Genomic DNA, 16,075 nt, shown 5'->3' with positions numbered 1-16,075 from the left:
GTTTTGGAATGTCTCCAGAACAAACCACTGTTATACAATGACTTGCCTAATCACCTTAACTTTAACCTAGTTAAGCCTTTGTTAGTCTAATATTATGTGCTGTCATCATGGCAAAGATGAAAGAAACCAGTTATTAAAAATGAGCTATTGAAACGTTTATGTTTAGAAATGTGCTGATTAAAATCTTCTTTTTGTTAAACAGAGATTGGGGAAAAAATATTGCGGAGGGCGAATAATTCAGGCGGGCTAATAATTCTGACTTCAACAGTATGTTTATAAAATATTTGTTATTCATTTTAATATTTAGATTTTATATTACAAATAATGATGAAAGCCAAAATATTAAAGTTTGCTTGAAATCAAAGATCACAAGGTTTATTTTGCAACACTGTATGAAGTGAAGACTTAAATTACTTTGACTTGTTGCAATTAAATGAACCAAGTTTGACAAATTTAACTTATGACAGTTTTCAGTAATAAATTAATTTAGTTCTTTTACGTGTAACTAGTTTTAGTAATTTATTTAAGAAAACAAGAATGGAACAGTACATACAGTACAGTACAAATCATTCAATATAATGTTGTTGATGTAATAATAATAATAATAATAGTTTATTACAGTACAAATAATTTCCTTCCCATGTTAATATAATAAAAATAATAATTATTATTAATATTATACTTTTTTCCATAAAACTTTTCTTTTATTCTGTATTTTTTGAACACAGAAAAGCATGCCTTAAACCAAGTGTGTTCAACCCTGTTCCTGGAGATCTACCTTCCTGCAGATTTCAGTTACATCCCATATCAAATACACCTGCCTGTAATTATCAAGTGCTGTTCAGGTCCTAATTAATTGGCTCAGGTGCGTTTGATCAGGGTTGGAGATGAACTATGCAGGAAGGTAGAACTCCCGGATCAGGGTTGAGCACCCCTCCTGTAGACAATTCCTCATCAGTATAGAATATTAGTCTTGTTTTTGAATCTACAACTATGCTGACAGGCATTTGTAGCTCCGCCCTCTTTTTGAAAGAGCACAATCTCATTTGAATTTAAAGCGAAAGTCACCAAAACAGTAGAGTTAGAATCAAAGCCTAAAAGGGGCCTTTATAAAACATTATTTGCGTGGTATTTTGATCTGAAACGTCACATACTCACTCTAGCAACATTAGATAGTTATTTTAGATCTTGTAAAAAAAACATAATAAAAAATAGAAATACTACTACTTAAAATGTCGTGTTCCTCTAATCACCACACAGCCTGTTGACGTCCCTCATCCTGAATCAGGAACTCGTCCAGAACCTCCTGCTGACACTGAAGATCTCCCTCAGCCTCGTCCCCATCAGGAGGAGCTTCTGCATCCAGTAATCTCGAGTAGATCCTCTCCAGCTTTACAGGAGCTGGATCTGAGGGCTGGATCTGGCTCTGGAGGATCCGTCAGCAGCGTCAGTCTCCAGTCCAGAGGCTCTCCGTCCTCCAGATCTGTGTACTCTAGAGCCTCCAGTGTGTCTCGCTCTGGTTCAGACAGACCGAGTGCGTCTGGAAGCCAGAGAAACACTGCTGGATTAATCGGGTTTTGAGGTAGTTTAGCTTCAGAGATCTTAATTAAAAAAGGGATAGTTCACCCCAAAAATAAATTCTCTCATCATTTTCTCATCATACACTTGTTCTAAACCTGATTGGGTGTCTTTCTTCTGTTGAACACAAATTTTTATTTATTTATTTATTTCACAACAAGGGACAGTGTACATTTATCATTATTTTCATCAACATTTATCATTTATCGGTTTAGCTTAGCTTAGCATAAATCATTGAATCAGATTAGACCATTAGCGTTTCAAAAAAAAAAAAAAAAAGAGTAATAATCAAGTAACTTTACTGCCATGGCTGCAGCAGGTGCAATGATAATACACAGCGCTTGAATAAAGCCCCCAGCTATGTGAAATCGCTGTGTAATATCATTGCGCCTGCTACAGCCATGGTACAGCAGCATTATTACTTGATTATTACGCCAGAATTAAACTATAGTTTCTAGTCATATCAGCCTAGATAATAGCAACTTTTTATTTACCTTGGGTCATAGTGTAAAATGTAAATACAGAAGAGTCAAGCTTTAAATAGAAAAATTATGGAAATTCTTGATTTTTTGAGTGAGATGCTAATGGTCTAATCCGATTCAATTGACTATGCTAAGCTAAAGTGCTCCCGCCAGACACCGGCTATCCAGGACCGAGTTTGGAGACCCCTGCTTTAAGTGAAGAGTTGCTCATCTAAAGAGCTGCCGTCATCTTGATCTGTCCAGGGTTTATTACCTGTTAAAATCTATTAGGTGCTTCTTTGTTGACATCCCAGGATCAGGATGTTGTTTATTTACAAATGTTAATGTTATCTGATTGTATTTATAGTATTTTTGCTGTTCTTTGACTTTAAAGGCACAGTTCAACCAAAAATGAAAGTCAGTGGATGTTTTTGTTTTCTAGCATTCTTCAAAATATCTTCTTTTGTGTTCAACAGTGGAACAAGTGGTGAATGAGTAAATCACTATCATGTTAAGGTTATTAGGTTATTCTATGTGAATTTTAGCTTTGTAAATTTTAGCTGACTTGATTAATAATTGTGAAACACTTGTCTCAAGGTTTTTTAAACGATTTTTTATTTGAAAATAAATCAGTTTTGTACATACCATGTGATGCTTTTAGTGCAATAATTGGTGTTTGTAGACTAAACATATGCTGGTATTCATTAATTCAATAATGCATGTGCAAAATTGATTTTGTCCACACTTAATACAGTGAATAATTATTTATTATTAGTTAAACTTTTAGAATGCCTTTTAAAAAAGGATGACAAATTCTTTCATCATTTTTACTCTTTTTAAAATGAACTCAATAATAGCAGTATTAGATATGCTGTAACACTTTATTTAAAAAAAAAATCACAAATGAATTTGATCAGTCTGATAATCTGAACAATCTGAGAAATGTGACAAAGTAGAAAAAGAGATCTTCCAGAAAACAACCTACGAGTTGCTTGCATTGTCTCCAGATGTTTTTTCTGATCAATAAAGGTCTTGGAAAGCACATCTAGTAAAAATCTGAAGGAAAATAAACGATGTATGAATGGCAAAGTAAGGGATTGAAAAGTCTGAAATGTGCAGACAAAAAAAGAAAAATATAAGTATAAATGTTTAATATTGCATACATCGGATAATCTATTAATGTGATTGTGATAAAAAATACATAATAATGTAATAATAATATTAATAAAAGAGTTATGACAAATAATAATAAATATAGAAAATACAGCAATAGAAAAAACGAACACCTTATGATTAGAAATATAATTAGTATAATGTGTTGGTTAAATTTGTATTTATAAACGTGTTCATTCATTTTTCTTCGGCTTAGTCCCTTTATTTATCAGGGGTCGCCACAGCGGAATGAACCACCAACTAATCCAGTATAAGTTTTACACAGTAGATGCCCTTTTAGCCGCTACCCAGTATTGGGAAACACCCATACACACGCACTATTCAATTCACCTATAGCGCATGTGTTTGGACACGGTGAGAACATCCACACTGGCTCAGCCTGGACTCGAACTAGCGACCTTCTTGCTGTGAGGCGACAGTGCTAATCATGTATACCTTTATTTATTACAAATAAACATTTTGAATTTAGATAAATTACATTTTTGACACGATTTTACAACTAGATGTTGAGTTCGTAACTCGTCTGAAGTTCTTCATTTGTAATTATAAAAACATTTATAAATATAAACATGCTTAAAAAACTTTACACCTGAATTTGTTCGAAAGGTTTTACTCGAACAAACACATACCTAAAACATAGAAATAGGCTGCTTTCCCCCCTCAACAGTGGTTCAGTGTGTATTTATTTCATCCGGTGATATCGCGAAAAACTGAACAAGAAATAAAGTGTACAAAAAGAAACGGCATAATCAAAAGTCTGAGATCTGACACGCCATTGGCTGTTTTCAGCCGCGCGCGTTCACGCTCGTCCAATGAGAGCGCTCGACACTGACTTCAGCGACTTTCCGAGCAGAAGATCATGCGTTCAGCTGGTAAGAAAGAGCTCTCAATCAAAACAATGCACATGCAAACACAACAACACACAACTTTACAGCCCAACCCGCTGCATAAACATCACACATTTGTCAAGTTTAAGGAAATTGCGCGTTAAATAGAAAAGCAGGAGCCTTGAGAGGTCAGCTGTGCTGCAGCTGCTAGCATTGTTAGCATGTTGTTATTGAAAAGGTTTCATAAACAGACTCATTAAACTGTATATGCCTGTATATATGCTGTTGCTACAGCACCGCTGTTTTGATGTTTACGAAGCGTTAGATATATTTGCTCAAAGTGTTTTATTTATGTATCAAGCTAACAGTGAAATGTCTCATTGGAATCAATAACAGGCTCCCAAAGAACACTGAACGTTTTTTTACGTTGTTTAGAAGTTAGCATCTATAACACGCAGTTTGGGGAAAAGAGTAAACATTGGGAATTTATTTTGCACTATTACTGGGGAAAACATCTGCGGTTGAAGTGAATTGTAAGATTGTGCTGAAGTTGGTTTTATATTCGCACATTCACACTTTCTCCTTAATAATATAATATCAGAAAAAAATCTTAATAGAGAAATCATATTAGCAGCCAATGACTAAAGTACAACATTGTTCAGAGCCAATTAAATAGCGCTAATGGTGTTGTGACGTCACACTTACACGATATTTCAGACCGAATATTCAAAGTAGCGTGATAAACAGTGCGTACGTTGACATGGACACCAATAATCCGATTTTAATACGATTAAGACAATACTCTGATTAGGAGTCTACCATATAAACAGCGATTTTTGATTACCTTAATTCGACTTAAGTCATAATCGAACTAATAAGACGTGGAGTATGGCAATTTTAGTCGCGTTATTAAAGTACAATACAGACATGTAAACACCGCAATCAAACTATAACCGTCATGTAGGATTTGTGAAATGTGAAGTTTTTTTTTCTCCATTTTGCCGTGCGGTACAAAATTGCAATAAAACAACACTCTTCCAGCAGTTCCTCACATGTAAAATAATAATATTTTTAATAAGTTTACGTGATTTGTTTGGATTGACATTTTTGAATATTTGGCAAGAAAGTTAGAGAGAGAGAAGTGTTGTGATCTCTTCTAAACTAGCGCTTATTTATTATCATTAACCATTAAGTAGGACTTCAAAACAACATTAGCACTGTTTAATTGACTGTTGCTAGTCATTGGCTGCTAATATGACATCCCTGTTTAGATTTGGCAAATAATACATTTCTGAAAATGTATTATTGAGGAGAAAGTCTGAATGAGCAAACTTAAAACCAACTTTACCTCAGTTTTATTTTAATTGTTGTTTTGCAGTTCTGCTGAAGCTGACGGTTGGACTGTATGATCTTTAATAAATAACAAACATGGTAAGTCGCTCTGTTCATTTGCATGAATTTTATTAATTTTAACTACCTCTTATGATCATTTGACCGGTTTCTATTAGTCTGTAGAGCTAATTTATTTATTCATTTATTCATCCATCATCCATTAATTCGTTCATTTATGTTCATTCATTTATACATTCATCCATCCATCCATTCAATAATGCATTCATTTAAACCCCATCAATGTATTCTTTCATCCATTCATCCACTCATTCATATATTCATTTATTTATACTTTCATCGTTCATAAATCTATTCATTCATTTTTTCATTCATCCCTCCATTCCTCCATCCATCCATCATTTGACCAGATTATGTCAGTCTGTAGAGCTTGTTCAATCATTCGTCCATCCATCCGTCCATCCATCCATCCATCCATTTATTCACCCTATTAGTTAATTCATTTTTTTTCATCCATTCATCCATCCATCCATCCATCCATTCATTCATTCATTTATTTATACATTAATAAATTCATCCATGCGTTCATACATTCATTTATACATTCATTCATACATCAATTCATTCATTCATTTTTCATTAATACATTAATTCCTCTATCCATTCATGCATCAATCCATCATTTGACCAATTTCTGTTAGTCTGTAGAGTTTGTTCATTCATTCGTCCATCCATCCATCCATCCATCCATCCATCCATCCATCCATCCATCCATCCAGCCACTCATTCATTCATACATGCATCAATTCATTCATCCATGCTTTCATTCACTCTTTCATTAATTAATTGATTCATTTATTCATTCATTCATTTGTACATTCATCCGTTCATCCATCCATCCATTCATTCAATCATCCATCCATCCATCCATCCATCCATCCATTCATTCAATCATTCATTCATTCATTCATTCATTCATTCATTCATTCATTTATACATTAATCAATTCATCCATGCGTTCATACATTCATTTATACATTCATTCATACATCAATTCATTCATTCATTTTTCATTAATACATTAATTCCTCTATCCATTCATGCATCAATCCATCATTTGACCAATTTCTGTTAATCTGTAGAGTTTGTTCATTCATTCGTCCATCCATCCATCCATCCATCCATCCATCCATCCATCCATCCATCCATCCATCCATCCATCCAGCCACTCATTCATTCATACATGCATCAATTCATTCATCCATGCTTTCATTCACTCTTTCATTAATTAATTGATTCATTTATTCATTCATTCATTTATACATTCATCCGTTCATCTATCCATCCATCCATCCATTCATTCAATCATCCATCCATCCATCCATCCATCCATCCATCCATTCATTCATTCATTCATTCATTCATCCATCCGTTCATCCATCCGTACATACATCCATCCCTCTGTCCATTCACTTACTGTATGTATCTCGTATCACAGATCCGTATCGCGGCTCTGAACGCGGCATCTCAGGCTGCGGATGAACATGAAGATGCTTTCAGAAGCACTAAACCCGGTCAAACTAAGGAAGCCCAGGTGAGATGCTTTCAAAAAGTTCCTTCCTCGTGAAGGCATTTTCTTTTGTATGTTTCATATTGTGCTTTAAAGTTTTACATGGAAACAATAGCCACACTTTTGTTGAAATGAAACATTTATTTAACTCTTTAAAGCAAAATGTTAATACATTATTGTTGCAAGTAGACTTTATGGAATAGATACACAGTTATATTTATAGATATAGGTGCACATTTGCACAATCATCCTAAAACATCTTCTGCTCGCTAAAGAAAATCTAAAATATCTTGATATATAACTTCTGTTGAACACAAAGCAAGATATACTGATATACTAATAGCATTGACGTCATGATTATTATTATTTTTCCAACTATGGGTATCCACGTTCATTTCCAACATTCGTCAGAGTATCTTACTTTGTATGCGGTATGCTTTATAATAAGAGAGTTGAATGTAATCAACTGTTTTCTTCTCATTTGTGTTTCAGGAGGCGGAAGCGTTTGCTCTGTACCATAAAGCTCTTGATCTGCAGAAACACGACAAGTTTGACGAATCTGCCAAAGCCTATCATGAGCTCCTCAAGACGCCGCTGCTTAAAGAGGTACAGCATCATAACATCAGCAGGACATCCAGAGTACCTGTCGTTTGACTACATTGCTCTGTTAGATTTTGATTTTGTTGATTGCTAATTTTTTTTCATCTTCATGCACCAGGCTGTAGCATCTGAAGATGAGAAGGTTGGACTCAAGCATCCTGGTCTGATGTTAAAGTACTCCACCTATAAAAACCTAGCCAGTCTGGCTGTGCTCAAAGATGATCTGGACACCGCCATGGACTTCTATGTACAGGTAAGAAATAGATAAAAGACCTGCTCGCTTCTTGCTGTGACCTTCTCGCAGTGAGCCGATCATGCTACCAACTGCGCCACCGTGATGCCCAATATGCGAAATAAACGATTTGATTTCGGTTTTCGTCCAGGCTGTGGTACACTGGACCAGCTCTATAACCTCACCAGGGTGCTCGAGGGTTCAGTATGCTCAACCAGTCCACATGTGTTTTGTGGACTTGGAGAAGGCATTTGACCGTGTCCCTTGTGGCATTCCATGGAGGGTGCTCTGGGAGTATTGGGTCAGAGGCGCTCTGTTAAGGGCCGCCTTGTTCCTGTATGAACAGAGTAGGACTCTGGTTTGCATTGCCGGCAATAAGTCAGACTTGTTTCCAGTGCACGTTGGACTCTGCCTTGGCTGAAGGGGGTCTGGTTCGGACTACAGAATTTTTTAATCTCTGTCATTCGCAGACGATGTTGTTCTGTTGGCTTCTTCAGACATGGACCTTCAGCATGCACTAGGGTGGTTAGTTGCAGAGTGTGACGCGGCTAGGATGAGAACCAGCACCTCCAAGTCCGAGGCCATGGTGCTCCACTAGAAACAGGTGGTTTGCCATCTTGGAGGAAAGTCCTTACCCCATGTGGAGGAGTTCAAGTATCTCTGGGCTTTGTTTACGATTGAGGGAAGGATGAGATTGACAGGTGGATTGGTGCGGCGGCAGCAGTAATGTGGTCAATGTACTGGTAAAGATGGAGCTGAGTTGAAAGGCAAAGCTCTTGACTTCCCAGTCAATGTCCGTTCTTACTCTCACCTATGGTCATGAGCTTTGAGTCATGACTGAAAGGACAAGATCTCGGATACAAACAGCTGAAATAAGTTTCCTTCGCAGGGTGGCAGGGCACACCCTTATAGATAGGATGAAGAGCTCTGATACCCGGGAGGAGCTCTGAGTTGAGCCGCTGCTCCTCCACGTTGAGAGAAGTCATCTGAGGTGGGTTGAGCATCTGTTTCGGATGCCTCCTGGACGCCTACCTAGGGCGGTGTTCCAGGTATGTCCCACCGGAAAGAGACCTCAGGGAAGACCCAGGACACGCTAGAGGGACTATGTCTCTCGGCTTGCCTGGGAACGCCTTGGGATCCCCCCGTAGAATTGGAGGAAGTGTTTGGGGAGAGGGAAGTTTGGGCCTCCGCGACCCGGCCCCGGAAAAGTGGTAGAAAATGAATGAATGAATTTCAGTATGTTATTATAGCGTTCACTCCTCGACTGTAACAGAAAGATGCGCTGAACACTCAGTTTGCTCACTGTTTGTCTGTCTGCAGGCTGTCATGCTGGACTCCACCGATGTCAACATGTGGTATAAGATGGGAAAGCTGGCGTTGAGGAAGGTCAGCATGCCTCTGGCCCGGCATGCGTTTGAGGTGGGCTTACACTGTAACCCGGAGCACTGGCCGTGTCTGGACAGCCTCATCACAGTCCTGTACGCGCTCAGTGACTACAGCTGTGAGTATCTATAATCTATTTTTTTTAGGGCTGCACGATTAGGAGAAAAAATCTAATAAGGTATATGCACAGCTAGTGTTTTCACCCCTACCGATAAATGTGACTATTTTCAATTTCAAATAGTTCCCTCCCACCAGTGCCGTTATACAGCTATATTGCACTGCAACTCGCCTGATATTGCTCATATATATATATATATATATATATATATATATATATAAATACATATATACACATATATATACATACATATATATATACTAAATGATTTTATTTTTTGAGCACAGCATCAGAAATTAGGTTATTGCATCGTAACGTACTTCTCGAGGTAGGGTCACGAGGAAATCCTGCTTTAGAAATAACTCTTCTTCCTCAGTCATCTTTCCATCAAGCAAGTTTCACCAGAGGTGGCAGTAACGCACCAAAAACTTTGTTGTCGAACACCGTAAAAGAAGACGAAGAAGAAATCGACATTCTCACCATAATATGTATTTACTCTCATCAGCTAGACACCGGCATCACAGCTCTGTGAATGTCTGTGCCGCCACTTATTGATCTGCGATCGGTAAATGTAGCTTGTGTGGACGCTACTGCGCTACTTGACTAATAAAATATCTTCACTACTGAAAAGCTATTTGATTAAGATAGTAGCAATGCTACCGCCACGCTACTGAGAAATGTAGTTAAGCTAGTAGTGTCACTACTTGTAGCGACGGTGCTGTCCAACACTGCCCATAGGTATATATATATATATGTGTTGCAGCAGCTTAATGTCGAAGGCTTGGCATCTCAACGCACGTTTTTACGCACACAACCAATGTCCAGTCTTGCTTCCTCTTCAAGTTTAAATTCACTTTATTTTGCTTATTATAAATACATACTTGCAATTAATAATGTTGAACCCTTTAGCGACCTCAAAGGTGTGTGAGTTTGGTGTGGTAAAAACTGCATGCGTTCCCTTCCTCAAGTCTTCTTCTCTCATGCAAGAAACACCGACTTTAAAACCCTATGTGCACATATTGCCCCCAAGTGGTGACAGCCCAAATTACATTCAAGTCAACATATAGGCTCCTACAATATGTATGTATGTATGTATGTCTGTATGTATGCGTGTGTGTGTGTGTGTGTATATATATATATATATATATATATATATATATATATATATATATATATATATATATATATATATATATATATATATATATAAAATAAATATAACCTTTACATTCAGATTGTTTTGCATTTTTCTCATTGTTCAGGATAATGTGCTTTCGAACTATCAGAACTTTTAAAAACAATATACTATTTACCATATTTGATAGCGCATCGAAATTTTCGATAGCATACCCTTTTCCAGTTTAAAGACGATTAATCATGAAGGCCTACATTATTCACATACTTTATTACTGCATTAACATGGACACTGATCGAAACCCATGTCTACGTCAATTGAAATCGATTTAAAAATGTAAAAAAAAGTAAAGTAAATATTATTCTAATTTTATTCCTGTCAGAAATAAAAAATTATTAAACATGCTTAAAACATGTTAATGATCTAATTATAGTTTAGTATCATTATTTTAATATAAATGCATTTGCTTTTTAATGAAGATGCGCTGAAATTAAGTTACTGGGATGAAACCAAAAATTCTGAATGCAACAAAATAAGATCAGGTGATTTTGTAAAGTTGATTTTGAATGTGTCTCAATAGCTTACATTATGCTGATGTTAAAAATGACTTAACCACATTTTATTGACCGTGAATGAGTAGAAAGGCATCATTATACCAGCGTTGCTATGATAGCACAGTAGCACTATTGCAAACAGCAGGAACAAGTATACAACATAGAAATGTCCTGTCCGTATGTTGTTTGTGTGGATGCTGGTTTCCAGTATGGTGTTGCATAGTCTTTTTTTGGCTCATATTTTTCTGCCCTTATGTTTTTTCTTTCGTCTGAAAATCAAAAATGCCTAAAATCCTGTCAATCCCTACTATTTTATTGAATGTTTTTTGATACATTCGTTCTCTATACCATTCATTTTACTCTGTAGTGTTATTTGTGTGTGTATATATATTTGGCAGCGCAGTGCGTAGCACGTTCGCCTCACAGCAAGAAGGTCGCTGGGTCGCAGGTTCGAACCTCAGCTCAGTTGGCGTTTCTGTGTGGAGTTTGTATGTTCTCCCTGTGTTCACGTGGGTTTCCTCCGGTTTCCCCCACAGTCTAAAGACATGGGGTACAGGTGAATTGGGTAGGCTAAATTGTCCGTAGTGTATGAGTGTGTGTGTGAATGAGTGTATGTGTATGTTTCCCAGAGATGGGTTGCGGCTGGAAGGGCATCCGCTGTGTAAAAACTTGCTGGATAAGTTGGCGGTTCATTCCGCTGTGGCGACCCCAGATTAATAAAGGGACTAAGCCGACAAGAAAATGAATGAATGAATATATATATATATATGTATATGTATTATGTATATATATGCTTTGCGCCAGATAGAGCTGTAAGAAATAAAGTTCAAGCTAATTTAAAACCTTGTGTTCTGTGTCCTGCAGGTTGTCTGTACTACATCTGTAAGGCTCTGGAGAAGGACTCAGGCTACAGTAAAGGCCGAGTGCTGAAAGAGAAGATCTTCCAAGAGCAGCCCTGCCTCAGACGAGACTCCATGAAGATGTTCTCCAAACTGTATGCTCGTTTTTGCACTCTCCTTCATCTGGGCATCCAATATTTGTCCTGTTGGCTGCAAATCTAGTGTTCATTTATGTCTGTTTTTCTACCTCTTCTAGTGATATCTCACTGCAGTATGTGGATGTAGATGAGGAGGAAGCTCACAGTATTGTAGAGGAGGCGCTGGAGCTCAGGAGACAGAGACAGGCCAAACTCACACGCCATCCAGTAGCTGATCTGCAACTGGTTCAGCCCATTAAGTACTTCACGTAAGCCCAAGCCATAGGAATTCATCTTACTTTATGTTGTTGTTTTAAGGTAAAAGAAAAATGGCATAAAATTAGCACAGAGTTCTGAAAGAAATACATCTGAAATGACAGAGGCTGCATTTATATGGTCTAAATTACTGTAAAGATATGATAAATATATTCAGTATATATATATATATATATATATATATATATATATATACATATATATAATTACTTGTATTACTGAATATTATATATATATTATATATATATTATATATATATATATATTAGGGTTGGGCATCTAAGCTTTAATGCCGATCCGATGCGCATCTCGATACAAAGAATACGATCCGATATATTAGCGATACATTTGTGACATATTGCGATGCAACACGATACGATTCACACCCATATCACGATACGATGCGATATTTCAGCACTAACTAATTAGATCAAGTTTATGAGATGATGTGAAAGAGGATGCTGTGCCATTGAATGAGTTTGATTATTTATAAACCAAGCAAAACCAAGACTTTTTTTTACAAACTGGCTCTTCTCTCAGAGCCAGAGTGTACAGTAGAGGGCCATTTTAGAACCTATAGCACATATTATTTAAGTATTTTCAAGATAAACAGAATGTATAAGTGCAATATATATTAAAAAAATATGTATATATTTGCACTCTTTCAACATAAATAAATTTAGCATTGCACAACAAGAATTGTGATTTAACTTTTCAACTATGAAAACAAGTTTTACAAAGATATTTTGCCACTGATTATTCAAAACTTAAGGTGGTGAACTAGCAGTGTTATGCTGCTTTGAAACATCACTGTCACTGTAAACAACAGGCTAATAAAAATATAACAAACCAGCAATCTTCTTACTGTGAGGTGGTCAAACTACCCACTGTGCCACCGTGACACCCAATTATTTTTATCATTATTATTATTATTATTATTATTATTATTATAATTAAATAAAAATTAACAGGAGGAGGTGTTTAAAACCTTCGTTCTCCGTGACACTAGGCTGAATATCTTTGCAGATGAACAATGCAATAGCATTCGTTATTGGCGTAGAGCGAGCAGAACTGTTGCGCATGGAAAAAAAAACTTGCAATGCTTTTCTCACCACTTTTGGAACTGGTTGAAGCAGTGCGAAAGCCGGGGATGCAGAAACACTGGAAGATGCTTTCACAACAACACCGTGGCGCCGCTTCAAGTGAGATATCAGATTAGTCGTACTGCCCGCGTATTTTACAGATGCGTGGCACATTTTGCAAATTGCATCTGTCCTGTCATGTCGTCCATCCTTAAATCCATAATGTTGCCATACTTTAGATTTAAAACTCAGTGGGGAATATGTTTGTTTTGCTTCTCGCGCTTTCTGAGGGCGCACCACTAGCTTCATCCGCACACCTGATACACTGAGTTGTAGTGAAAGTGTACACATCCGCAAATCCGTTGCTAAGGCTTACTTTATGTAGGTCGATTAAATTATGCGCCAAAAACAGGTTGACAACACTTGTTAATAAATAAAAAATACATTCTATATTAAAAATATAAGCTGTATCTCGGAAAAATCGATGCATCTCGCAAAAACCGATGCATCTCGATTTGCTTCCAAAATTTCATTCATCCTCTGCTGCTCAACCGATGCACTCGCATCGTGCACGCGCATGACCGCGTATCGATACATATCGGTTAATCTTCCCATCCCTAATATATATATATAATATTCAGTAATATAAGTAATTTATATTTGTTCATTTAATCTTGTTATGTAAAGCTTAACTACTTCTATCTTAGGTGTCATATATATTATACTTTAACAAATAGCATCTGATATAAGGTAGTGAAGTATGTATGTGTAGGTAAATTAGTAATTTGCCACGCTGGTAAAGTTTACAAATGCACCCGGAAAGTGCTTGAAATTGACTTTAGTACAGGCGTAAGAACCATGTATTGAACATTCTCATTATTAATCTCATATTTCTAAAGGTGCTGTTAACTTGACATTTTCAACAGATGTCAGTAACAGCTAAACTAATCCATACATACAATGACATCCAAACTAATTATTTTAGAAATTAAGTTATGGGTGGAACACTGAAACGACGCATGGAAAAGGTATTGAACACATGAAGAAAGGGAGATGTAGAAAGACATGGAAGGCCCAGACAGCAGCTGAAATGTTTTAGTGGCTATTCAGCACCTGCACCTCGTCACTGTAAGTTAAAGGTGCAGTAGGTGATTGTCTTCAGAAACATTTGTTGTTGTGCTGGTTGAAAGTCTCTTCACAGTCCAATATTAATGATTACAGTAAATGATCTAAATGTGTTTATATGTATTTTTTTTTATTATTTTCAGTTTCATAAGGTTCTTTGACAGCATCTATAATGTAGATTTATATTTAGTTTAACAACAAAACACCAGTAAATAGCGCTATTTCACCTAGCCTGCTTTACTGAGCTGAAGTTGCTTTTATATTCACATTGGGTCATTTTTGAACAATGACAGCCTTCCTATACTGTTTACCGCTACTCTGAATATTCGCTCTGAAATAACATGTAAGTGTGGCAAAGTATTTCATGTAATTCCTGCACGGCGCTGGCACTAACTAACTGGCGAATGACATGAACTAGTGGGTTGTCTGTTGGCTGTTGTGACGCGGTGCGCGCGCTCGCGATTTTAGGAGGTGTGGCTTTGAATCACAGTCCCTCCCCGCCATCCAAAGATAATATGCTAAGCGGTTAGCTTTTTGGCAGATCACCTACTGCACCTTTAATATTAGCTGCTTCAGGCCCTGTTTACACTAATAGTTTTGCACAGATAGTTTTGTATGTGCAAATCGTCGAGCTGAATTGAACAGTACGAACTACAGTGTAGTAGTAGACTACTATTACTACTAGTAATAATATTAACAACAACATCTTTAATATTATTTCTGTGATACATATATCTTCGAAAGAGGTGCAGCTGTAGCCTACCCTTATGTTTTCTATTAAATATATGTAATTGTAATAATAACAATTGTAATCATTTCTTTCTTATTAATTAAAAGTATAAAGGACATTTTAGCTACAGCCTTATTCTAATTCAGTTGTCATATAATATTTGTAATATACATTTATAAAAACATGATTAATAAAAGGCTTCAATTAGACCCTTTAATTGTTGATCGGCATCGGCTGATATGCCTTTAAGCGATCGATGATCGGCCTCAAAAATCTTGATTGGAGCACCTCTATTTGTCAAAGTGTTCCTGTGCCCTTAAATAGTGAATGCTAATCTTGGTCTTTGTATAGGTGGAAGAGTGTGGGAGAGAGTTTCCTGGCCATGTACAAACACCAGAACGCTTGTCTGGTGCCTCGGCCTGACTTTGGCCGTCGGATTGATTTGTCCATGTACCGTGACCCAGACTGCCTTCTGCAGATGCCCATCAGTGCTCCAGTGCCCGCTGCTGCTGCTGCTCCGTCTGACCCTCCTCAGCCCACTGTGCCAATCTCTGACCCTCCAGCGCCGGTCGTCCTTCCTCCAGCCCCCAGCAGCCCGAGCGCCAGTCTGCCCCCGTGCCCTGAGCTGCTGCTCCAAGCCATCACTGTTGCTGGAGGAGTCCCGCTGAACCAGAACGTGATCGAGATCACAACCACAACCACAGTAACCACCACTGCTGCGTCTGCTGTTGAGGACACTGCTGGGAACTCTGCAGGTCAGTCAATGGTTACGTCAGCATTCAATAATAGTTTCCTCTGGCATTTCACGCTAAAGCAGTTCGTGTTCGTCATGGCACTATATGTGATTCTGGGCTTTTCGTTATTTTATTTTGCGACAAGTTCATTTTAGAGTTGTACGATACTGTA

The 16,075-nt window shown here is 37.3% G+C and overlaps 2 protein-coding genes across 10 annotated transcripts in view; both read left to right on the top strand.

Moving 5' to 3' along the window:
- The window catches only part of cep78 (centrosomal protein 78), a 20,742-nt gene extending 18,056 nt beyond the window's left edge, over positions 1-2,686 (top strand). For both annotated transcript variants that reach the window (XM_087265548.1, XM_087265547.1), the window contains exon 16: positions 1,261-2,686. In XM_087265548.1, the coding sequence (XP_087121674.1) occupies positions 1,261-1,581 (321 nt within the window). In that variant the 3' untranslated portion in view covers positions 1,582-2,686. The remainder of the gene's footprint in view (positions 1-1,260) is intronic.
- Positions 2,687-4,051: 1,365 nt separating this feature from the next.
- cabin1 (calcineurin binding protein 1) overlaps positions 4,052-16,075 on the top strand; it is a 158,434-nt gene continuing 146,410 nt past the window's right edge. For all 8 annotated transcript variants that reach the window (XM_087265546.1, XM_087265544.1, XM_087265542.1 and 5 more), the window contains exons 1-9: positions 4,052-4,084; positions 5,418-5,470; positions 6,888-6,983; positions 7,452-7,565; positions 7,678-7,812; positions 9,112-9,292; positions 11,846-11,975; positions 12,077-12,226; positions 15,521-15,924. In XM_087265546.1, the coding sequence (XP_087121672.1) occupies positions 5,468-5,470; positions 6,888-6,983; positions 7,452-7,565; positions 7,678-7,812; positions 9,112-9,292; positions 11,846-11,975; positions 12,077-12,226; positions 15,521-15,924 (1,213 nt within the window). In that variant the 5' untranslated portion in view covers positions 4,052-4,084; positions 5,418-5,467. The remainder of the gene's footprint in view (positions 4,085-5,417; positions 5,471-6,887; positions 6,984-7,451; positions 7,566-7,677; positions 7,813-9,111; positions 9,293-11,845; positions 11,976-12,076; positions 12,227-15,520; positions 15,925-16,075) is intronic.

Source organism: Danio rerio, chromosome 8, assembly GCF_052040795.2.
Source record: "Danio rerio strain M-AB ecotype USA chromosome 8, GRCz13ab, whole genome shotgun sequence".
NCBI lineage: Eukaryota > Metazoa > Chordata > Actinopteri > Cypriniformes > Danionidae > Danio > Danio rerio.
The sequence above is the reverse complement of the archived record's forward strand: the minus strand, read 5'-3'. Positions and strand labels throughout refer to the sequence as shown.